We start from the raw sequence: 24,753 nt of genomic DNA, 5'->3' as shown, positions 1-24,753 counted from the left end.
TGTCGCTGGACAACTTTTTTGCTAAGCCCAGGAAGAGAGATACTCGAAAAAAGAACAACAAGTCGGCGGCTAGCGAACCGCTAGCTAACCCAGACGACGAAGCAGAGACAGAACTAGCTAACGAAGAAGAGCCAGAATCCGGGACCGAGCCGGGGAAAGAGTTCTCCAGCCCCAATGATGACAGCATAGTGGTTCAACAGGTGACGCGTAATATTAAGGAGATGCTGGACACTACACTCGCTAATATCCTGAAACCTGTCACAGAGATGTCAGAAAAATTAGATAAAATAGTAGACAGACTGGGGGCGGTGGAACAACGAGTCTCCGACCTGGAGGATAATGCAACAGCTAATACGCCACGAATTGAATTGGTGGAGTCAACGTTGAAAAAAGCAATGGAGAAACTTGAGAATTATGAGAACCAGAGTCGACGACAAAACGTCAGAATTATTGGACTGAAAGAAGGCACTGAGGGTAAGAATTCATCCGTGTTTTTTGAGAAGTGGATCCCAGAGGTCTTGAACATGGACACGCTAGGGGAGAGGCGGAAAGTTGAACGAGCCTTCCGTGTGGGACCTCCAGTGGGATCCACCGGCAGGCAGGGCCCCCGCGCGGTCCTGGTGAGGCTTCACGACTACATGGACAGACAGAGGATCTTACACGCAGCCAGAAACATGGGCAGAGTTTCCACGGATGGTCAAGTTGTGTCTTTTTACCAGGACTTTTCTGCGGAGATTGTAAAGCGGAGACAAGAATCTGCAGATGCGCGCAGAAGGCTCCGGGAAGCGGGGATCAAATACGCATTTGCGTATCCAGCTGTAATTAAGGTTCTCCCTCCAAATGGAAAACCGATCCCCCTTCCCACAATGAAGGAAATCAACGACTACGTGAAGACACTCCCGACCCAGTGATTCTATCAATCCACCTGTTATCAGGGAAAGTATTTCATCTGCCTCTTTTTATGCAAACGAATAGAGAACGACTCGTATAAGGGACAGTGAGTACTATATAACTCTGAGATAATTTTTGTTCATCTTAATGTTAACACACTTATGCATGTATATTTCCCAGTGTACTTGAGTTGATGTGTGCCACTATTATTCACACAGTCGCTGACATGCTGGCATTATTGTCAAGATATAATCCAGATTGAGAGATCTGACAGTTTTTTTTCCTTCTTTTTTTTTTCTTCACTTTGTTTCATTTGCCCCTTAGCTCTATAGCTAGAGTATGACAAGGTTTTTGCTTTTTGTTTTTCTTGGCTCTGTTTTAGCCATGTTAGGTAGGTATTATCCAGGCCTTAGTTGGTTTTTGCTTGGATCGTATGTTGTTTCAGGTCCAGGCAGGATTTCAGATTGAAAGCATATCCAACCTATGTTATAAAGTTAATGAGACTATGCAGCATGATATAATGTTACTTTATTCTGAATATTAAGTTTTGTACTTGGAATATCAAGGGCTCCAATAATGTTGTCAAGAGGAAAACTGTTCTAAACTATCTTAAAAAGGAAAATGTCCAGATTGCATTCCTCCAAGAAACCCATTTGAATGAAGAGGAGCACAAAAAATATCTCAGGGAATGGGTCGGACAGATATATTTTACATCTTATTCTACAAACAAAAGGGGTGCAATTATATTAATTCATAGACTGTTACCATTTACAGCTAAAGAGAGTTACAAAGATAAAGAGGGAAGGATAGTTTTAGTAAAAGGAGAACTATATGGAGAATTAATATTGCTAGGAAATGTATATGCTCCTAATATTTATGACAAGAACTTCTTTGCCCTCCTACTCAGTAAAATCGCTGAAATGGACTGTACAAATATGATTATTGGAGGTGACTTTAACTGCTACCTCTCTCCCTCTTTAGATAAAGAGCCCCCTCATAAAGATCAGTCAAAATCTGGCAGAACACTACAAAATTTTCTTGAGACATTTAACTTGTTGGATGGTTGGAGGTACATGAATCCTAATAACAAAAATTACACATTTTATTCTCCACCTCACTTGTCATTTTCACGAATTGACTATATATTTTTATCTGAACACCTGGCCCATTTAGTAGAACAGTCTGACATTGGATCCATTGCCCTTTCAGACCATGCTCCTGTCACTCTGGAAATGCAGCCTCTTAGGCCCGCAGATCGATCGTTCTCTTGGAAAATAAATGCATCACTGTTTCAGGATGATAATTTTATAAAGTTCTTGGAAATGCACACAGACATCTATTTAGAAGTAAATGACTGCAATGACTCTGATCCAAGATTGGTGTGGGAAGCTTATAAAGCTTACATGCGAGGCATGATTATATCATACTCTAGCAAGAAGAAAAAAGAGCGGACTCAGGAACAATCACGAATTGAAAATAAAATAAAAAAATTAGAGGAAGATTTTCAGAGGTCCAAATCAGATGGGGTGCTTAAACTGTTAAAGGAGACAAGACTACTACTGACTAATTTACTAACAAAGAAGGCGGAGTCAGATATTATGTTTGCTAAACAAAGAATGTTTGAATTTGGAAATAAGCCAAATAAGTTCTTAGCCCGTCTTGCATAAACTCTCCCAAAAAATCTTTTATCGCTGTGATATCTGATGAGGATCAAAATCGTCAAACAAATAATACAAAGATTAATGAATGCTTTCAAAAATTTTATAAAACGCTGTATACCTCAGAACTGGACGATGATACATTTGCCAGTAGTAATTTTTTAGATGGCTTACAGATACCACAACTAACAGATGAACGAGCTAAACTACTAGAAGGACCTGTCACAATAACAGAAATTGACAAAGCAATCTCCTCACTCCAGTCAGATAAAAGTCCAGGGGCTGATGGATTCTGTGCTCAGTTTTATAAAAAGATGAGAAGTAAAATTAACAAACTACTGCAACGCGTGTTCAACAAATCTTTTGAAGAGGTTGAACTCCCAAAATCTATGTACTTAGCTCATATTATAGTTATTCCCAAAAAAGGGAAGGATCCAGAATTATGTGCCTCTTATCGCCCCATTAGCCTGCTTGGAGTGGATGTTAAAATACTCTCAAAAATAGTGGCTAATCGACTAGAAAGAGTGGTGACTGATATAGTTAATACAGACCAAACAGGGTTTATAGGAGGCCGTACTTCATCAAACAACACAAGACGTTTAATCAACATTATTCACTATCTTAACTTTCATCAAACTCCAAGTGCTATAGTAACGATGGATGCAGAGAAAGCGTTTGATCGTGTTGAGCGTAAATACATGCTTGAAGTGTTGAAAAGATTTGGCTTTAAATCAGATTTTGTTCAATGGATACAGCTTTTATATAAAATGCCCACTGCCTCAGTCTTAACAAACGGTTTAATTTCTGCCCAGTTTCAACTTAACAGAGGCACAGCTCAAGGGTCACCACTATCACCTCTGCTGTTTTCTTTAGCTATAGAGCCATTAGCAATTGCTGTCCGGCAAACTGCTAATATCAAAGGAACGGTGATAGGAACAACACAGCACAAAATTCTGCTGTACGCAGACGATATCCTCCTAACATTAACAGACCCCCAAAATTCAATACCTGCGCTAGTCAACTGTGTGGAAGAGTTCGGTCAAATTTCTGGATACAAGGTTAATTTTACAAAATCTGAAATCATGGCTCTCGGCTTTTCACATGACTGTGAACCTGACTTTGTAAAACCTTTTCGCTGGGCACCAGATGGATTCACATATCTGGGGGTTAAAATAACACCTAAAATTAGTAAACTTTATGCTGAAAATGTTAACCCCATGGTAAAACACATTAAAGACAAGATGTTGAGCTGGAAAAAGCTTCCTGTAACCTTTCTTGGCAGAGTCAATCTTATTAAAATGATAATTCTTCCCAAAATTATTTACCCTCTATCTATGCTCTTCATATCTTTGAAGAGGAACAACATTAAAGATATAAATAAAGCTCTTTCTGACTTTATATGGGCTGGAAGAAAGCCTAAAATTAAATTTGATATTTTACAATTACCAAAAGAACAAGGAGGATGGGGCCTTCCCAACATTACGAACTATACAACCTCAATGCAAGCCAGAATTCTCTCGATATGGGCAACTGCTAAACCGAAGCCGCCATGGTTTGAAATAGAAGCAACCTTCTCCAAACCATACTCTCCTGTCAACTTACTTGATAAACGCAGGAGTGAATTACCAATTATTACGAAAGACAATTTTTTAATTACAAATGTATGTAGTACGTGGAGTTCTTTACGGAAATTATTTGGGTCGAAACATAAATTGAGCTGTTTAACAACATTGACTGATAACCCTGAATTAACCAGGGGGGGCAATGGACCTAACTTTCAGAACTGGTATGAAGCAGGAATTTACCATATTTATGACCTTTGGGATAGGGGGAAATTTAAAACATTTGAATCATTAAAGGCTACATACAAATTACAATCAAAAGAATTTTACAAATACCTCCAGGTCAGACACTATGTATATACTAAAATGGATACTCTCAATCTTCCAGATGACTTCAACTCACTAGAAAAAACTATTTTAGATAGTCTTAAACAAGGTCACTTTGTTTCCAGATTTTACTCCAGACTGCAATGTCTGAAAACAGACAGACTATCATTTTTACGGAAACTATGGGAGACCCAGCTGAAAACTACGATAGACGGTGAAATATGGGAGGAAATTTTACTTTTACCTTCGAAAATTTCCATATGTAACAGATTCAGAGAAATGCAATATAATATTTTACAAAATGTTTATATATCTCCATATATGTACAGTAAATATACAGCAGGAGCCTCTCCAAACTGCCCAAAATGTAAGACTATATTAGGGACAAGATTTCACTGCCTATGGGAATGTGAGAAGATTCAACGGTTTTGGCAATCTGTATGTGAGGAAGTTAAGGTGATAATTAAGAAGCAAGTGCAGCCTAATCCAAAATTATGTTTATTAGGATGTATCCCTGAATTACTAAGGTCACATAAGAACACCGTACAATTTTTGTTTATGTTGGGACGAAAGGCTGTTATGAACAAATGGGTAGGAGATGAATCTCCTTCAATACATCTGTGGAAGTCTATGATATCAGAGTATATTTCTCTGGAAAGACTAAGATTTTGTTTAAACGGTCAGAGTAATCTTTTTTCAACAAGGTTTGACAAAGTGTTGAGGTACCTAGGAACTAGGAGTACTACTGCCTAAACTGTAAGACCTAACAAGGTCCTTTGAGATCATTGCTGTGGAAATATTCTGGATTTGCTACATATTGCACATAATCTGTATGCGCTGTACTGGACTGTTATACCTGAAAATGTTCAATAAAAAGAATGTTCAAAAAAAAAAGAAGGAGAAAAGCTCTATATAAAAAAAAACATTTACTAGCACAGCACACTGAGGTATTGAAGTCATCCATGGTGGATGCTGTCCTTTTTCTCTGCAACAACTCAAAATAAACCATGATGGTTAGATTATGGTGGCCACAGTTCAACAAGAGTTAATAAAGAATAACTAATGGTCGTAATTGTTGGTGATAACTCATAATGTGTATCTGTGTTCATGGGGAGAGTGGTTGCATCCTCCTGGATGTAACTATAACTCTTGTCATTTGTCGTAACCATAAAAACAGGCTCCAACCACCTGTGTGACAGCAGTGTGCTTCATCTTACTCTAACTGTGTCACGGTTGGTCAATATTCTCTCAGTGTGGCTCTGTTTCTCTAATCAGGTCAGTGTGTGAATCTAAAGAAAAAGGAGGATTCTCTTAAGAAAAGAAAAAATATGGGGGTGAGGAAAATGACCGAGCAGATTCCTCAGTATACGAGTGCAATAGAAGTAGGTGTAATGAAAACTTCCTAGCTGTGGACCTATAAATCTGACTGTAATTCCAGAGGAGTAATCTGTGTTTAGAATAACTGACACGTTTCGCTGAAGAAGCACGGACAAAGATAAATGACACACTTTCAAATTTTGGGGTTTGAGTTAAAATGGAAAAATACAGTGGAATGAAGAGAGAAAAGAAAGAAAAAAGTGAGAAAAAAAAAGAAACCGAAAGAAGGCGAGAGAGACACGCACGCACACACACACGCACGCACACACATACACACACACACACACACACACACACAGATCTGATTTCCACAAGGGAAACTTGGCCATTGTGCAGCAGCATTGCTGAGGTTTATGGGAATCAGGGGCTGTTTTCCCAAAGGTGCTCTAACAATTTAACACAGAGTTCTCTGTTAAAAAGCTTGCAGCTGCCCAACAAACACATTGATTCACTAATCACAAAAACGGGTAAACAAATGGGGAGAAAAGAGGAGATTGTGCAATATTTGAAGAATGTTCTTGAAACCCTAAAAAACAGACCACCCCCTGCTCACTGACACCTCCTGCTCTCCATTTTACTCCACCTGTTTTAAACAGAAATGGCCCTTTGCTTTGCTTCCTCCTCCCATTCTCCATTCCTCTCTCCTCCTCTGTGCATCATCCCCACATCCCTCCGCTTTTGTCTGCTCCCCAGAGGTGGGAAACAGTCTGGATTCATTAACTGCAGCTCCAACTGTCTTAAAGTATGCTATAAAAAACAGCACAGCATAATTGAAAAAACAGCCAGCTGTCTTCTTCTTCCGCTCTTCCCCTCCTCTCCCTAAACAACTTGTTTTCTGAATGTTTTCTTGTTCTTCGTTCCTGTTCTCCTATTGGAGTTTAATTCCAGTAACAACATGCAGGAGTGGAAGTGAATCGCATCTGTCTTCACAGGCTGCCACTGCTCGCACTGCGCTACTTACACAGGTGATCGATAGTGCCGTGGAATCAGTACAATTACATTTAACGGAGCCCGATATGGCTTTGGTACCTGTGAACTGTCACATTACGACTGTGATTTAAGCTTTGTCACCAGAGTGCTCACACACATATGCACACACTCCCCAACCCCCACAACTACACTCCCATCTGGAGAAAGCATCAAACAAAAACATAACATTTAAAAGGACATTTCTTTCCCAGTTCAGGGTTCATGAGTGGTGGTGGTGATGTGGGGGGACTTGAAAATGTGCTGACAGGCTTTTCTTCCAACAACACGTGACTTCTTAAGCAGATTTCATGCCCGGGTCAGTGTTTAAGCAGATCTATGCAGGATTTTTAACCAAATCTTTTAACCATCTCTTTAACAGCTTTGGAGTCATTGCTGATGGTTAAATGTCTTGTTGTGGGGATATTGGTGGACGTCTCCACTCCCCCAACTGTCTGTTAGCCGAAAACCAAGATCGGGGTCTTGGTAGTCCACACACACACACACACTATTTTTATTCGAAAAAACATGCGATTAATGTATGTATGAATGAATGATTGTGGTGGTTGGAGGGGCTGTTTGGCGCACATTGGCAGCCACGCTTCCGTCAGTTTGCTCCAGGGCAGCTGTGGCTACACGTAGCTTACCACCACCAGTGAGAATGTGTTCATTAATAATGGCCAATTTGTAAATCGCTTTGGGTGTCTAGAAAAGCGCTCTAGAAATGTAATTATTAATATTATTATTATTATTAATAATAATAATAATAATAATAATAATAATAATAATAATAATAGTAATAATAATAATTTTAGACATTCATCGTGGCAGAGCTTGGAAAAAGACGCAGAGAAAACCGTTGTTGGAGGAAGCGAAGAAGAGGAAACTGGGAGACTGTCTGATCAAGCAAGGGGCCACACACGAGTAAACGTTGGACTGTCTTTGTTCAAATGGCTCCACATGGCTCTGTTGAAAACAAGAGGCGGCGGTGAGGTTTTATAACGTAAAAATATGTACAGAAACTGTAGGTGTAAAAATCGACCAGACTTGCAAAGTTCTGCTTTAAGAAGCATAATGTCACTCGTGTGGTGACAGGTGCTGTAGCTTTTACACTACAAGAGAAGAAAGGGGAGGTTTAAACCCAAATTATACTCCATCATGTGACACTTATAAATGTGTACAGCGACTGCAATGGACAGAAAAGTGTTGTAAGTGTTGCTAGGCGGCACGGTGGCTTAGTGATTAGCAACGGTGTCTGTCTGCATGGATGTCCTTTGGGCTCTCCAGTTTCCTCCCACCATCAAATCATGTATGAATGTTAGCCCTCCATCTGACCTCGTAATTCCGTTGTGCAATTTCAGTTCTAAAATGACAATAAAGATCCTCCCCTCTCCCATTGTGCTTGTGTAGACTTTTCTTATGTTGCACACACGTCATGTTGTGTCACACGTCGTGACTGGTAGTCACTGTTGCATGTAATGTTTGATCAAAACATCTTGCTCTCTTGATCGCTGATCACTTCCATCTCTCCTCAACTCATAAATGACTTTATAAAATCCATTCATTATCAAAACAAAGGAAGAAAAAGTAGCACAAGTGATGGCGATGACAGTACAGATCAGGGTGATACGATGTAAAGTGGCAAATGAAGGAGCCGCATGGAGGCGTGCGGTTACACCAACAGACAACTGAAACCTTTCGCTGGATCATAAAATGAAAATGTCACATGACTCATTAGGTTTTGTCGAGGCACAATTGTCAAAAGTGTCGAGCGTCGGGGTAAAACACCGGGCTTAAGTGACAGGTCTTTTGCATGCGAGGCATTAATCAGCGTCTACTTTAAATTTCAGTGAAAAGGTTTCCCCTGAGAAAAGCTCTCAGCACCCACACAACTGATTGAACTGATGTTCACCTGTGTTATATACGTTTACAACTGCTTTACAACATGTTTCAGTGGAGCCTTTCATACCAGATGGAAAGCACTCAAAATAAGTACACATAAGATTTCAGAGTTTCTTAAAATTATAATATAAATTTTCAAGTTGTGTTTTTTTTTTTTTTATTAATTTACTTCTTGTTTTCATTTCATTGTATTTTACTGAATGTGTACTTGTACAGCACAGGGGTTTGCTTTAACATGTGCTCTGTAAATAAATGTTTCAAATCTGAGTTTAAGCATACTATTCTTTTGAAAATCAAATTTTGATTTTCAAAATAAAAGTGTTTTGTGGTGCTATATAAAGACATGTATATATGTATATATATACATGTCTATAAATATGTATGTATATCCATTCATCCATACTGCTTGATCCTCCAATTTAGAGTGTCCACTTAAAGGTGCCATATGTAAGAATGTGGCCAAAAACGGTGACTACATTCAAATTCAAAATACCAAGCTCTTTCAGGTTTCATTTTCTGACTTAACTGGCAACCCTTGGTTGATCGGCAGCTGAAACTCTACTGACTGCAATGATTGGTAGACGGCAGTAGGTGGCGCCACATGCCAAAACATGATTTCAAAAAAAACATTGATTGCAGTCTGCAAAATATTTTTTTAATGCAAATATTTTATCTGTACTGTTGTTGTTGGTGAGTTCAGTTATATGAACATTATTCCTGAGAATCTGTGACATATTAGGAGGATTTTATGGCCAGTTGCTTTAGATTTATTACATAATGCACCTTTAAACCGTAGAATGAATAATTGCTAATTGTGCAGACGTCACAAAATAGACAATAGACAATAGATAAATTTGTTCATAAAAATGAGCCAAGTGAACTTGATGTATTTCCAAATTTCACAGATTCAATCCAATTGAATTCATTTTGAGTATTTTTTCCTCAGTGTGTTTATTATAGCTGGTGAAAATATGTTTTTTTTTTTTTTCAGATTGCCTAGTTTGTACTGAAAAAAAGGGTAAAACTCTCTATATTGCACATTCTTATAGCCTCTGTATATACTGTACGTTTAAATATAGTAAGAGTTTCTCTGTTCTCAGGGTTAATCAATACCAGATCGCCACTGTTTTCAGTTAACGTGTACAAGCCATGGAAGAGGCCGAGTCAAATAGAGAATGAGAGAAAGTGCAGTTCCTTGAACTCTAAAAGAAGAAACCGCTGGAGTAACACAGAGAGAGTGAGAGTGTGAGTTGAAAGGAGGGGAGGGGGTGCAGAAACACATCTGGACAACTCATCTGTAGCATACTGAGGTCCTGAGTCACCCGACCACAAACGCATCATTTCCTGTATGTTCACCCCTTGCCATTGGTTGCTTCTAGTGCCTTGCATGTTGACTGTAATCATAAAGCGACTCCTCCCATTCTGTCACAAACCCTCACACGCCAGCAGCCTGTCCAAAACATCCACTCTTCCGTCTGCATCTGGACAGTCGCAGCAGATTATGGCCTGGAACAGAAAAGAAAACTCTGCACTTTGTTTTGTTCCGCATGTTTTTCTAGACGATGCCACTGCCAGGTCATCATAACGATGCGAACACTGTCTTATGATTCCTGGCACATGCAGCCATTCTTTGATTAAAAGTTGGCTTTCTTTTATTCGGCAAACCATGACATTATTTCCTCTGTCAGTTTGATTTGTTTGGAATGACTTTGTATGGCATCTCTGAGCCTTTTTTCCTCATCTGACTCAAACACATAGAGACATTAAAAAAGCAATATTGTCACTTGGATACGGAAAGTTTCCTCCTTTATATCTGCAAAATGGCTCCGATTCAGTCAAGCGCATATTTCCTTGCTCTAAATGCAGCCAGTTCTCCATTTTGTGAGCTTTCAAACACGTATCTGTCAGTATGTGTTGGTTGTGAATGTGCATGTGTGTGTATGTGTGGGGTGGGGTGGGGGTTGAGGAAAAACTGAAGCTGAAGCTGCTGGAATTTCCTGCAGCTTCATCTGGTCCTTAGAGCCAAAATGTGAGCAAATGCTCATTCTCTACAAGGAAACTTGTGTACATTGACATGACAGTGTTATTGAGCCATTTAGAGATAAGTGCTATAACCTCTGTTTCCTGCATGAGCCCGATTAATAGGGTGATGTGATTTATGATTCAATAATAGCACATCTGGTGCCTCCAAGGCTGAAAATAGCCATGCATCAGGCTTCTTTGTGTTATTACCGTGAGGGATACCTCATGCATAAGCTCCATTGTCCTGAGCTTGTCAGATATCGCCCAAATGACAGCTACATGACATTGTGCGCGCATGTGGAAGACGGAGCTGACCGACTGCCATCATTTGGTCTGTTCATTTTCTCTGAGAAACTCACTTCGGTCATGTCACTCCATTCTTGGGAAATGGATGTGAATGGGGATAAGCTGCTGTGCACTCAGTGACTGTGATAAGTGAAAAACAGGAGAAAAATTACAGTATTTCCAACATTAATCTAATCATGTGTAGAGATTAGAGGTGATTGTGGTGAGAAAGGGCAGGACAGAAAATAATGACTAGGTGAGTACACAATCTTTAGAAAATCCCCCAGTTAATGGTTGCAGATAAAAATGATGCAGTGAGAACAAAACCATCTGCCAACTCCCCACAAGACAATACAGCCAAGGATCCCTCATTGGTTTTGTGAGGATGAGGTTTTAGTTTCTGTTGCTGCTTTGCTTTACTTTGCTTTACTTTGCTTTCCTTTGCTTTCCTTCTGACTCAATAAGAAAAAGCTGGCCAAAAATGAGTTCGTGACTAAGCTGAGAATATGGAGGGTGTGGGTGTGTCGGCTTTAATCCTGCAGGTCGGCTGCAATCAGGATCACGCAAACGTACTGTATAACATCTGCATTCAATCATGCGTCTCATGTACGTAGTTTCATTTCTGGGAGCAAAAGGATTTTCATTGATTTCTGAACAGAAAGTGAAAAACACAGCTGCTTTTAATGTGTCGCCATACGTAACTCACAGGCTGTGCATAGCTTCTTGTTCGTGGGTCAGCTGCAGTTTGTGGCCATCTTTTTGAAAGCATAATTTCTGAAGAATGCTGAGAAATATACTCCCATTATTGGTTTAGTTTTGTGGTTCATCAGTGAATATCTATGGCCTGGTTTTAAGTGAACTTAGCGAATCAGTAAACTCTCTCTTTGTGGCTTGAATAATTAAAAAAAGGGGGGACTCATCCACAACAGCAAACAACAGTTGTGGTCGATCAAGGTCCACTGTGTGTTTGTGTTGCCGTTTTTTGGATATTGTGGGAAGTAAATATCCCTCCAGTGTGACTGAAGTGCGCTTGCATGAATCTTTAATTTTTAGTACACCCTAATCCCATCAACTGGCTCCTTTTAATCAGCGGTAAAGTGGGGGAAAAATAAGGTGTCCATGTCTGTCGGCATTACTAAATCATTAAACACTAAATTATGAAAATCCTCAGTAATTAAAAGATACCAGAAGATGTTCACAACATCTATTTATTTAAACATTATAGTCTATATTAAAATAACTGAAAACTGGACTTGTGTTTCACATTTCTCCAAATACATTTAGATTATCCTGAACATTGCCAAATATAATTTAAACTTCAAGCACACAGTCTATTTTTTATTATGTGTATTATGTTATTAATTATGTTATTATGCTGATCCTCCAGGACACAAATGTGGCAAGAGGTCAATGAATGTACATTAGTGAAATATTTTTTATCACTTTTAATAGATTCTTCTTCTTCTTCTTTTGGCCTGATAGATGTTCTTGTTCTAGACATTAGAAACAAATACAAGACTCTCCTGAGAACAGGAGATACTCAAAGAAGTGCTGGTACTGTGTACAAGACATATTGGCTGACTTCAAGCACTGCACTTAATACTAAGAGGAGAGGCTCTACACTCTTACCCTGGATTTCCACTGGACGCGGAACGGCCGCGGAACGGCAGCGGCGCGGTTCTGCTTCGTCCTCTGCCCAGCGTCAATCCCCACCGGGCGCGTTACGGCAGCGGCGCTGAGCCTTGTGAGCCATCGGTATTCACGGAAGATCGCGCGATAATCTCGAAACGGACGCGAGTTCGCGAGATCCAGCGATAGACTGTGTGTATAAAGTAAACAACAACAACACAGCTTCTTTTCATTCTCCAACGTGGAAGAACTGTTGATCTGGTGTCATAAATTATTTTATGTTTCTCCACTTCAACAATCAGTCTCTCGTCGTACATTATGACTCTCAGAGACGCTCTGATTAATTGACTGTTTACCTGGCAGCACCGGTGACGACGTAATGTTGATGTGAAGTTGTGACAGGCTGTATGACCTGCGTATTGTGTTTTATTTTGAAAGGGGGGCGGAAGTGTTTTACTTTGATTCTGTGTCGGACTTCCTGTCTGGTGCGATCTGCTTCGTTGAAATTTACGAGGTTCAGCAGCGGCAACGGAAAAAATAGAACTGATTCCTATCGATATCGCTGCGGCGCGGCGAGCCGCTTCTGGGCCGCTGCTGAGACGCTCCGCATCGCGTCTGGTGGAAATGCTCTCACTGATTAGAATGGAAGCGATTTGCAGCGGCGACCGCGCCGTGGCCGTTCCGCGGCCGTTCCGCGTCCAGTGGAAATCCAGGGTTAGAAATAAAAGTGATAAGTAGAACCATATAAGGTTCTTTGGCTTGTCCTCATAGGAGAACACTTTTTGGCTCCAGGTAGAACCTTTTTATAAAGGTTCCACCTGGAACCCTTTTGGAGGGTTCCACAAAGAACCCTTTTAAAATCCTTTATTCAGGAAATAGGTTTTAAAGGGTTCTCTGGATGAAAATGGTTCTTACTGGAACCATTAGTGTTACCAAGAACCCTTGAAAAACCCATTCTTCGGGAAAAGATTTTTCAGAAGCAAATGGTTCCTTTGGAACCCTTATTTCTAAGAGTGTACTCCAAGGTCCTTTTCTCCCATCTCCTGCACATTTCAGCTACTTATTTTAGTAACTACTTTTTAGTGAAGGATTTTGTTTGGTGACCTGCCTTCACCAAAACAGTTTGGTGATTATTACTGCAGATGCTGCACAAATTTCCCATACTTGTGCAGGACACCTAAAATCCTTCATGTGGGAGAACATTCTTCCCACAACCTGGAGGGAGCAATCCAGATTTTTCAAGCAGATGGCCTCAGATTTAAGACGCTGACTCTCATCCTGCCCTCATTTTTGGCTGCTAACGGCCCCAGTGTGTGTTGCAGGTCACAGTCTGAGGAAACCAGCAGGACCACATTGACTGCAAAGAAGATGGTATGCAGTTCTTAGTATCCTCACCTTTACAATAAGGATGCCCGATACAACATATTACCACAGGCACCCCACAGGATCCATGATGGAAAACAATTCTGTCTTCAACTCCACAACAAAGATTTCCCACTAAAGCCAGATATTATTAGCCAGATAAACACAGCATATATATAGCAATATGGTGGTGTATATTGTATGTACTGTGTGACCAGTCTCCCAGCTGCGATTTGATTTGTACTGCAGACACGTCTGACAAGGACACCATTTTGGCCAACCAATCACAAAGCCCTGGTGCACTAGAGGCTGGGTTAACACGATGGCAACAGAAACAACATCTAGCAGCTTTTGTACACCTCCAACATGGCGGCATACCAAAGAGCAGCTGTTTTTTGATTTGGCTGTTGCTTCCATTTTCAGTGACCTGCTGCATGGAGCTCCCCTGGAGCAATAGTTGTTAGACACCATTACTAGATACCCATCACTTCTAGAAAACTACAACAAGCATGTTTGTTGATACTTTTCCGTTGCTCTATGTCATCCAGATCATTGGTCTGAATGGTTGTAGACGATCCAATTGCATACAGATGCATTTTCATCTACGTTCCTTGGTCTTGGCCTTGGCCTCTCGAAAGTGGGAGGGGACTCCACCTTTTACAGACTGCATCCATTTTATGCAGAATACTTTCATATACCTGTAGACCTTGTAGTAGCTTGGGTTATGCCCTGGTCTTATATCAATAGCACTTATACACTACATGGACAAAAGTACTGGGCCTTATCTCCAATGAAGGACAATTTTAAGTCTTAACAGTTTGGGGATGGTCCTTTACCAACATGATTGTGCCCTAGTGCACAAAGCAATGACTATAAAGACTCTTTGTGTGTCAGTCAGTGTGAATGGACACAAATTCCCATAGAAACACTTCAAAATCTGGAGGAAAGTCTTCCAAGAAGTGTGGAAGCTGTTATAGCTGCAAAAGGGGAACCAACTCCATAATAAAGTGAATATGTCATTACAGTCCCTGTTGGTGTAATGGCCAGGTGCCAATATAATTGTGTCCTTATAGTTTACGTTTACATGGAGTTTTTACTACACAACTGGAAGTGCTACTACTTCCAGAGAATTAGACACAGGACAAAGTCGTACTGGTGCACCTGACGCTGCTCGGGTGAAAACATACATTTCTTTCACAAGCGCAGCATCTCCAGGGTTTCCCCCAGTGCATTCTAAGCACTTATTATTTATGTGACCCCCTGCCAGGCTTAGCATTGCTTGTTTATTTATTTTAAATTGATTTTTTTTATACACCACAGATTTTTCTAAACCGGGGAACAAAGACGCAGCGCCCACATGTAACCAGTGCAGTGCACGCTTGTCCAGGTGCCGATTGAAACCCAAGTTTGTTAATGTTTTAGTTTATGGTTTAAAAGTTCAATTTCAGCACTTTAAACACTTTGTATATAATTGGGCTGGAAATAAAGAAAAGCATTTCTCTACAGCTTATTGTTGTTAAAAAAAATCATTGACATTATATGAAAGTTACGGAAAGCTATAAAAAGGTGACCTGGTGTTAAAGGCAACGCAATGAAAAATGCGGGTGCACCTAAATTTTCTGCTGGTAAAGAGTTAGGCGCACCAGTGCAACCAATGCAAAAAGTCAGTTAGTCTAGAGCCCTGAGACAACACTGCACATGTCAAAATGAGTCCATTCCAACTGAACGCTTGATGCATGTCTACACACCACAATTTCATTGTGTGTCCATGTAAATGGACTTTTGCATAAGTAAACATAGATAATGTCCCCATTACAAGTCCTAAACTATCTAATATGCTCAAGAAATGTAATAAATCCCAGCCCTCCCATCACGTTTCAACACAAAGCAGGAAGTTTAATTTCAGAGCACAGAAGGACTTTAAATAGTCACCTGTTTTAACCTCTGGTTTACTGTAGTTTTTGTGTCTTTAACATGCAATATAAAGACTGGTTTATGGCAAATGTGTTTTATGTATGTTTTTAATGTTTGTGCCAAAACAAATATGTAGCTAAAATAGTTATAAATGAATGAAATTAATTTGCTTCAGAGTGGTGAACATGCTGTGTGCATCACTTTTTTCACTTTTCTTTTCACTTTAGTCAAACCTGTGTGAATAACAGAAGCATGAAATATATATTTTTCTGGGTGAGACAATGTGGGGGTGCTTGTCACACACAATCTAACGTGAGCTACCTTACAAATTCATACTACCTGTTCCTGAGTGTGGTGCAGGTCTGATGTTTGTACAAAAACAACCCTATACAGCCAAAAGTGGAGGACTCGGTCTAAAAGAAGATAGCGATGATGGTGTTTGACAGTTTGTTGCGTTGCCACAAGGGATGTATAGTAACTCTGACCTTGTGTTATTATTTCAGCAATGCCACACAAGCATCTTAGTGTTACACTAGGAATTCATGTTGTGCATTTAGCCTCAAGGAATGAAAGAAAGAAAGAAATTTCATCCTGATCACACACAAATGTTTTGCCTTGTTGCAGTGTAGTATTATGAATTATGTGAGGAGTATTGGTCTGTGTCAGATTGTAATGCGCTGACTTTTGCTGCAGTGCTTCTGTTCAGCGGCTCGTACACCATGGAGTCGTCAACTCAAAAGCTCCTCATTCTCAAGTGTTGCCAGACTGCATTGCGGGTCCGTCGCATTGCTTTGCCTGAGCTTCAAGCAGCACAAGTTGAAAAATGTTCAACTTTCCAAGCATCAGTGCGAGTTTTGGCCAACCAAAATATATTGTACTAATATTCCAGCACAAGTGCTGGCCAATCAAATCACATTTATGCATTTAGCTCAAACACTACACCGTCATAACAGAGCTGGACAAGGACAAGGTTGGTTTTTGTGCACGCCATTGCTTTAGCTACATTAGCAATGTTTGCTATGTACTGTAGTTGGCCATGAGATACATTTAGGGTCACAGAAATTCTGTGAATTTTCAAAACAGGAAATTTTCCAATGGAATTAATGAGAATTTTTGTCATAATTGAAGGTTGGGAAATTAAGAATAGTTGGTAAAAAAATATACTGTAGCATAATCTTTTCTAAAATAATTAGATTTGATGTATATATAGTTCAATATCACTCGGTACTTTACATGCACAGTTTAATCAAACTAAGGCCAAAGTCTTACTAAGACAGGCAATTGGACAACTTGCCGAGTACATGCGAATAAGAAAATTGATTTGTTGGCCGTGTACGTCTGACTCCACCTCCGTAGGTGGCGCAGTATCTCTTTATAAGCTAGTGTGTGTTGAATCAGTTTCCTGTTGACCTTTACATCACAGAAAAACAAACAAGGAATGGTGTGATGGACGGTGAGATGGATCGTGTTGTGGTTCTTTATGTTTCGTGCCTGCTGTACGTGTTAATCATGATATAAATTAGAGTGAGCATGGCTCTTGTGGTTGTTGTGTTGTCCGAAGAATGACGCTGCCACCGCTGTATGATTTCCATCAACACTACTGCAGTTTATACTGTATGTCATTGATACCTCCTTCTACTTCCGGGACAGACTCCAGTCTGATGAAGCGTATACATGTAGGAGTAATCAGACTATGAATCACATTATCAGGCATGTTAGTCCGATTAAGACCAGCTCAATTTTAGTCCAACTAACATGTGTACATGACATTGAAAAAAAACAAAAAAAACTATTACCTTTAACATGCATGTAAATGCACTGAATGATATTTGCCAATTGCAGACACATAGCATGCTAACTGTATGGCTAATGAGGCCACACCCCCTACATGCACTGTGCATTCCTCCATCGTCCTCGGACCGATGGTGTTGAAAATGTTATTTTGGGCAGCAGGGAGTAAGAAATATTTTACTGTGTTTTTGAATTGTTTCATTGTGCATGCATGTCTGGGTTTGATAAAACAAATTGCTTAGAATTGTATATGACACTGTTTGTTTGCATCATCCAAAATTCCCAATTAATTCTCATCAATTCCCATGAAAATTTACTCCAATTTGCAATATTTCCGAAATTCCCAAACTTAAGTTCCCATGGAAAGTTTCTGGAAATTGACCCACACCTCAGATAACCCGTCGACCATTAAACATTTTTAGCATCCCCTACATGTGAGCCACCCTTAAAATCCCAGTTGAATAAGTACAGGGTGACATAAGAATATTGTGGTGTACTCACGGTGTAGACTGAAGGAGATGTTGATGACCCTCTCCTCCGTGAAGCCCTTCAGATTGGGAATCTTGGCACATTTAAGGTGTGTCAACGAGGGGGAATCCCCCACATGGATCCAGCAGACAGACTCCTGAGCATAGTGGAAATCCATGGCCGTGGTTTGTTTGGTGCTCGTGGACAAAAGGCTGTGGACTGTGGTGCCACTCAACGACGTGGCTTGGATGTTCTGGGAGTTGGCGATCAACAGGACAGGCAGACGATCCACTGGTACTGGAAATGTGACATGACAGAGAGGAAATATAAGGGACAGAAGATCCCTCGTCAGTGATTCAGTGCTGCTGCTGCTGCTGCTGCTGCTGCTGCTGCTGTTGCTGTGTGCTGGTACTCACCATTCTTGGCTTTGCAAGAGCGATTGTCTGGCTGGGGCAAATAGCCCTCCACACAGGAGCAGGTGTAAGAGCCTTCAGTGTTAGTACAGGACTGACTGCAGGTCCCATACACAGTGCACTCATCAAAATCTGAACCACAAAAAACAGGCATGGTCTTTTTACTCAGTCACAAAGAAGAAAAATCAAACTTCATGTCAGAAATAGTACTAAGAAAAAGCTCCATATCAAAGAGCTGATAAAAAAGCACACTTTTACTTTCCTTGTCTATTCTGTATCTCATGTTTAGTTTGTTTTTGTCAGGCAGAGAAACATCCTGTTGTGATTGTTTTGACAGTTACTTGCAACAGCATGTTTTAACATCAAAGTTCAGTTCAATGTTCACCGTGTAATAGATTTAAAACATGACAGAGCATTACCACATGACACCTTAGATATAGGGATCTTTTAAATGGCACAAAACATTTTCCAATTGCGATTTTTCAGCTTTAGCTTATGACTCAATATATAAGTGCCACACTTTATTGACTTCATGCACAAAAGCACAGGTTTGCAAATGTTGCACCATCAATGCCAGTCAGTCCTCAGGAACCCCCGCAGCTAATGAGGTTTCACTGTTTCTACACAGGCTTTTGTAGTGAATGGCCCACACTCCCACGGCGCCTGAACAACCCACAGAGTGGTTTAGTTTCCCAGAAAAAAAAAAAACCCAAGTAAACACTGGTGCAGCTTTGAGTGCTGAAAACACTGCAGTACTGATGTGGAGTATCTGCACAGGTAAGCATGTAAGCCACATAAGCTACGGGACAAAGCCCCTCTTACACACATCCAGTAGGATTCTTATTGCGCGGTTGCAGACTTATGTTGTGCAGGAAATAGAAAAAGCACTCAGAGGGCATAAACCTCCACTGAGGCCACAGAGGATAACAATTGGTTGTCCTTACCTACATCCATGGAATATTTCCTCAATAGCCGTCAATTTCTTTTTTGAGTTAATACATGTGTTTGGAGTTCAGGTGCCACTGAGGCGCTGACAGGAACTCACCTTGACACTTCTTTCCATCAGGGCCAACCTCGTATCCATTCTTACAGTAGCACACGGGCCCTCCAGGAGTCACTGCGCAGCTTTCCTGACAAGCCATGTGTGTGCAGTTGGATATGAGCTCTGGAGATGGACACAGAAAAGAGGATGTAATACATGCAGGAACAAAGAGGGAAGTGTTTTATTCATGACTCTTTCCTGTGACCCCGCATCGTATTGGTCTGCAAACACAGATGACAGCTGATCTAAGGGTGGGTGGCTTTGTGTATAATCGTGTAATAATCCATTCAACGCGCCACTCGTAACCCACAAATTATACCGTGATCGCTTATGTTTCATTTATCCTGTTTGGGTTCCACCTGGCAAACACAGAGCCTGCAACATGCTGGTGGGCATCAGGATCAGGTGCAGCTGAAGCTGCTGTAGTTCATTCTCTAGGGAATATGTATGGGCCAAGAGGAAGCAAGAATGCTTAAATACTTGATTTATGTGACTAAATTGTTAGTTACTCATAGTATATATACACACACGCGCACACTTATTTTTTATTGTTCAGTTCTGCACCATTTCAGTATTGTGCTATAAATTGTACACCGTTATTTGGTTTCATTGTGGCTTTAAATCAGATTTTTTTCTGTGTTTTAGTAGCAGCTTCATTAAGAACAGATTGTTTGTCAATCCCTTGATATTCTGTTTTTCTGTACGTGAATTTCCCCTTCATTGTTGCTCCCTCCCAGCAGGTGGAGGTTGATTGCCAATTGCTGTGATTGCCAGCACATGAGTCAAGTTGGAGTGGCCTACATTATAAATGTGCCAGTGTCACAGTGGCAAGAATGTACAAGACTTGTGTTTCTGTTTTAGGACTGCAGAGTATCAGGAATGTCATTGAAATGAAATCACAATCAATAGCTTCCTTCTTCCTTCCTCCCTCCTTCCAACACCTGCCTTTTTTAAATCAGTGCACTGCACTGTGAGATGCAAATCACGGCACAGTGAGTCAAAGTCAAACACACTTAGTCATGTCATACCAAGCTGAGATCTATCACTCAGAAAATGATTCACAGAAACGCTGGCAGACAATTCACACTACTGACACAACATCTCTGGGGAGAGAGGATGAGCCCGGGATCAAGAATCTCTTCCTCGAGAAGTCACACACTGAAGATTACTTAAACAAACGCCTCACAGGAAGTGAACTTTTCAATCTGAACTCTTAAAGTACCTAAAATCAAGCCAATGACGACACAAGTAAACCCAGAGCAGATAAATAATATGATAGACGGGCAGAGAGTACACACATTTTTTCCTGCTGCTCTCCACAACCACAGTTCAAATTACAGACATGCCAGGAATTTTTCCAAAACAAGTCTGAGCACCAAACAACTGAGATGTGTTTAGAAAACCAACGTGAGCAATAATGTAAACAACCGACCATGACACATACCACAGAATATTTATTCCGGAGCAAATGAAAGCACATGAATGTTCTGTTTTGATTCCAAAACGCAAAACACACTCGTATCAACTGCACGGATGAGCCTCCACTGGGACACTTGACACCACACCAAAACAAAAGATGTTGCAGGAAGATGGGAGATACTAGCGCGTTCACTCCATCTCTACCCTTTAAAGGGATAGTTCAGGGCTTTTAGAAATGTGGTCGTATGAAATATTAACATTATCAACACTGACTTTTTGTGATCTGCGGCACTTGCTCTTACTGATAATATGACTTCCTGCAGGGAGCCTCTTCACTAAAGGCTCACATAATAAAATCCCTGCCTGCTTAAGTAAAATAATTGATCAGCCCTGTGAGAGCAGCACATTTGTCCTTGCACACATGCAGATACACAGGTTTGAGTAGTTACTCTGGTTATGACTGATGATTAAATTAAATGGACAGTCTAGTCAAAACCACATCCCGAACTCCAACCAATATCTCAGACATGATGTCCTGCCTCATTATGATCAGTTGCAAGTTACAAGCGCGCACACACACATGCACGCACACGTCAATTCTAACCTCAAAGTCCAGCGAGCCTGTATGTTCATTAAATTTTGATGTGCTTTCAAGAGCCTCTCACCATGTTTCTTTGATAAATATTTCATCTCAGCTCACTTTTAACTGACAGTGTAGTGATGAGAGGGGAAAATAACAGAAATGGGGGTGGTGGGTGTGGTGGGGGCAGGTGTCCACCTCAGTAAAGGAAGAGAATAACAGGTTGACCACCCAAGAGAGTGGAAAAATGTTGTGTTTTTTATTTAACCATTTACCACATTAAATAAATTATGCATTTTTCTTTCATGTCACAGCTGCTGGTATCTACACAGATTGGACGCTTTTCATTAGTGTCAAAGCAAAATGGAAATCTACCATTAATACGAACGACTGTCAGTCAGGTTTTACATACACTTCAACATGTACTGTGTATTAATGAGGAAGTGGTGATGACATGTTCTGGCCATTCTGTTGTATTCTATTCATGGCACATGCATGAATGTGGATGTGGACTACTTTGAGATGCAGCTTTTCACGTTGTGTCCCCACTCTAACCTTTTGATGGCTGTACATACTGCGAAGAAACTTAAAAATATCTCATGACAGCCAATTTGTCAACGTTTGATGAAAGGTGAGGCTGAATCACTATAAACAGAACACTTTGTTCATATAGTTACCATTGATCACTTTTGGGGAATTCATATCAGTTTTAAAATGGAACCATGCAGGATTTTAAGCCTAATTGAACAGCTTCTGATTCATTGTGATGGTTAAATGTTATGGGGAGATTTGAGGGGTCTCCACTCTCCCTACCATCTGTTTGGGGGAAAATCAGCCGTGCAAGATCAGGGAGCAGCCGACCTGGAGTCCGCAGAATCGGGAGGTCTCGCACAGTTTCAGAAATCTGAATCAGAAACAAGTTTATTGCCAGCGAGACTTGTGCCTCCAAGGAATTGGTTTTGATACAGATGCAGTTATCGTACAGAAAAACAGAGGTTTCCGGACTGGCGAGAAACACAAATTGCTTTACAACAAAGCAGCAATAGCTTGTACGTTCATCATGGCAGAGCCGAAGAAAAAGAAGCATTGTTGGGTGTAACGAGGAAATGACAGTCTGACCAAGCGAGTGGTCACTCATGAATAAACATTGCTTGTTTTTTTTGTTTTTTTTAAATGGCAAAATGGATGTTGACCGACCTGGACATGACTCCAGGTCGGTTTACAACTGTTGTAAAAACTCACAGCAGTGAGTTTTTACAACAGTGAGGATAAAGAGGTAGACGGTGAATGGATGGATGTTTACGGTGGTGAAAAATATGTACTCAAACTGTAGGGGGAACACATAGAGGAAAAAGTGTCCAGACATTCAAATGTCCCACTGCAATAATATAACATATTATGTTCATCTAACTGTCCAATCTGTCTGCCTCACCACCATGGGGAGCAAGACATTTAACTGCAGCAGGATATAGATGAATAAGTAACATGTCGAACCAACATTTGGAAAACGTTCCTGTACACTCCTACTTGTTTGAACAGGTCTCAAAAGTAAATGAGATTTTAATCTCAATCTGATTTAAAGGTTTGAAAGAAAGTGCACTCACTCGACCACACAATCAGTCATAATAAGACCGTGAACACTGAAATAAAGGAGAGTTCAGGGAACAGTGAAGAAAGGTCACAATTTGCTCTGAAGCTATGGTGCTGTTGTGAGCTTAATGATGAGTGTCAACCCAACCAATCAGTCATTTACTCCTCTTAGCTGAAGCTCATGGCACGACCTTATCACTCCTTATATAATGAATTCCACGTTGTTGTTGTTGTTCTCCAGCAGATGCTTTGTGGCCAAGAGGTGGAAAACTAAATGATACAGAAATGATTTTGTACCTGCAGTCATTACACTATAATAAACAAAGATAACGTGCCTTGCTGCAGTTCAGCCATTCACAGTAGGTCAGGCTTCAAGTGTGTTTACATGTGGAAAGAATTTAGTCATGACTTTCTCCTGCTTGTTTTCAGGCTCCAACGTCATCTCAATGTGTTTCTTTGTGATCCAAGTCTTTGTTTTTAACTCTGGAAATCTGAACCTCCTTTCCACACAAAACATTTACCTTCAGGTGTGAACAAAAGAAAAAAAATCCAACCTTTAAGCTACTAACAGAGGAGGTACTCAGAGTAATTGAAGTTCCCTTCAGATGTCCATCCTTTCCTGTGATGATTCATCAACCCAATAAAGATGTGACAATATGTTGCACAATGCAGTTATTTTTTTCAATTTTGTTCCACTATGGTTGACTCCATCAGCACATTCTTCAGGGTCATCATGGTTAACTTCCCAGTTTCTGGTTTTAAAATAACAAGTTCCTTATTTGAATATGTATTTACTGGAATTAATGGATCACTATTCCGCTATCTTGCTTGCGATGTACAGGATATGGTGGAAATGCAGACTGTGAGGCGCACATTGTTTTGCAGTAATAATGCTTGTCAGTCTTCCCACTTCCACTTTCTTCATACAGACCGGATGCACACGCACACAACCATGAGGCGCTGTACAGTGTAGCAACAGTATAGATATGTGTGTGTGTGTGTGTGTGTGTGTGTGGGGGGGTGTGCGTGCGTGCGTGCGTGTCTTTGATACCTCTGCAGTGTGGTCCCTCATCCCAGCCGTCAGTACAGTCGGGAACCCCGTTGCACAGTTTGTTCAAGTGGATGCAGAGCTCTGTTCCTCCACAGTGGTATTCATTGTGAGGGCACCATGACACAGTGCTGTGAGGACCTGAAAAACAAACACAACACAAGCACGGTCAACTTTACACAAGAGCCACATTGAATCAATTGTTTTTCTTTTTTTGTTATTCGCACAAATAATAAGTAGTCAGTCGGTCGTATTTTTTTTTAGATTTGCAATGCCTTTGGATGGTAAATAGGTCAGGCAATGAACATATAACCTGCACATTTTCCTGGATGCTCATCTTGTTTCATTGGACTGAATAAATCAACATTGAAGTAAAATCCCAGATATATTATATTTTTAATATGTTCTTGTGTGATTATTAGGCTAATAAATTATGATTCATAAAAATATGACTGTTGTAAGCAATCCACACTGCAAATGAACCCTTCTGTTCTTTATATTTTGTTC

At 40.4% G+C, this 24,753-nt stretch overlaps 1 protein-coding gene across 1 annotated transcript in view; it reads right to left on the bottom strand.

Moving 5' to 3' along the window:
* LOC310925574 (low-density lipoprotein receptor-related protein 1-like) overlaps nucleotides 1-24,370 on the bottom strand; it is a 115,721-nt gene extending 91,351 nt beyond the window's left edge. Inside the window, exons 1-4 of the mRNA XM_083887553.1 lie at nucleotides 24,250-24,370; nucleotides 19,613-19,732; nucleotides 18,571-18,699; nucleotides 18,188-18,451 (exon numbers count right to left, since the gene is read on the bottom strand). Of these exons, the coding sequence (XP_083743679.1) occupies nucleotides 18,188-18,451; nucleotides 18,571-18,699; nucleotides 19,613-19,709 (490 nt within the window). The 5' untranslated portion in view covers nucleotides 19,710-19,732; nucleotides 24,250-24,370. The remainder of the gene's footprint in view (nucleotides 1-18,187; nucleotides 18,452-18,570; nucleotides 18,700-19,612; nucleotides 19,733-24,249) is intronic.
* Between the last annotated feature and the right edge of the window lie 383 nt (nucleotides 24,371-24,753).

Source organism: Microchirus variegatus (assembly GCF_963457635.1).
Source record: "Microchirus variegatus genome assembly, chromosome: 4".
NCBI lineage: Eukaryota > Metazoa > Chordata > Actinopteri > Pleuronectiformes > Soleidae > Microchirus > Microchirus variegatus.
Note: the sequence above shows the minus strand (reverse complement) of the source record. Positions and strands in the feature narration are given on the sequence as shown.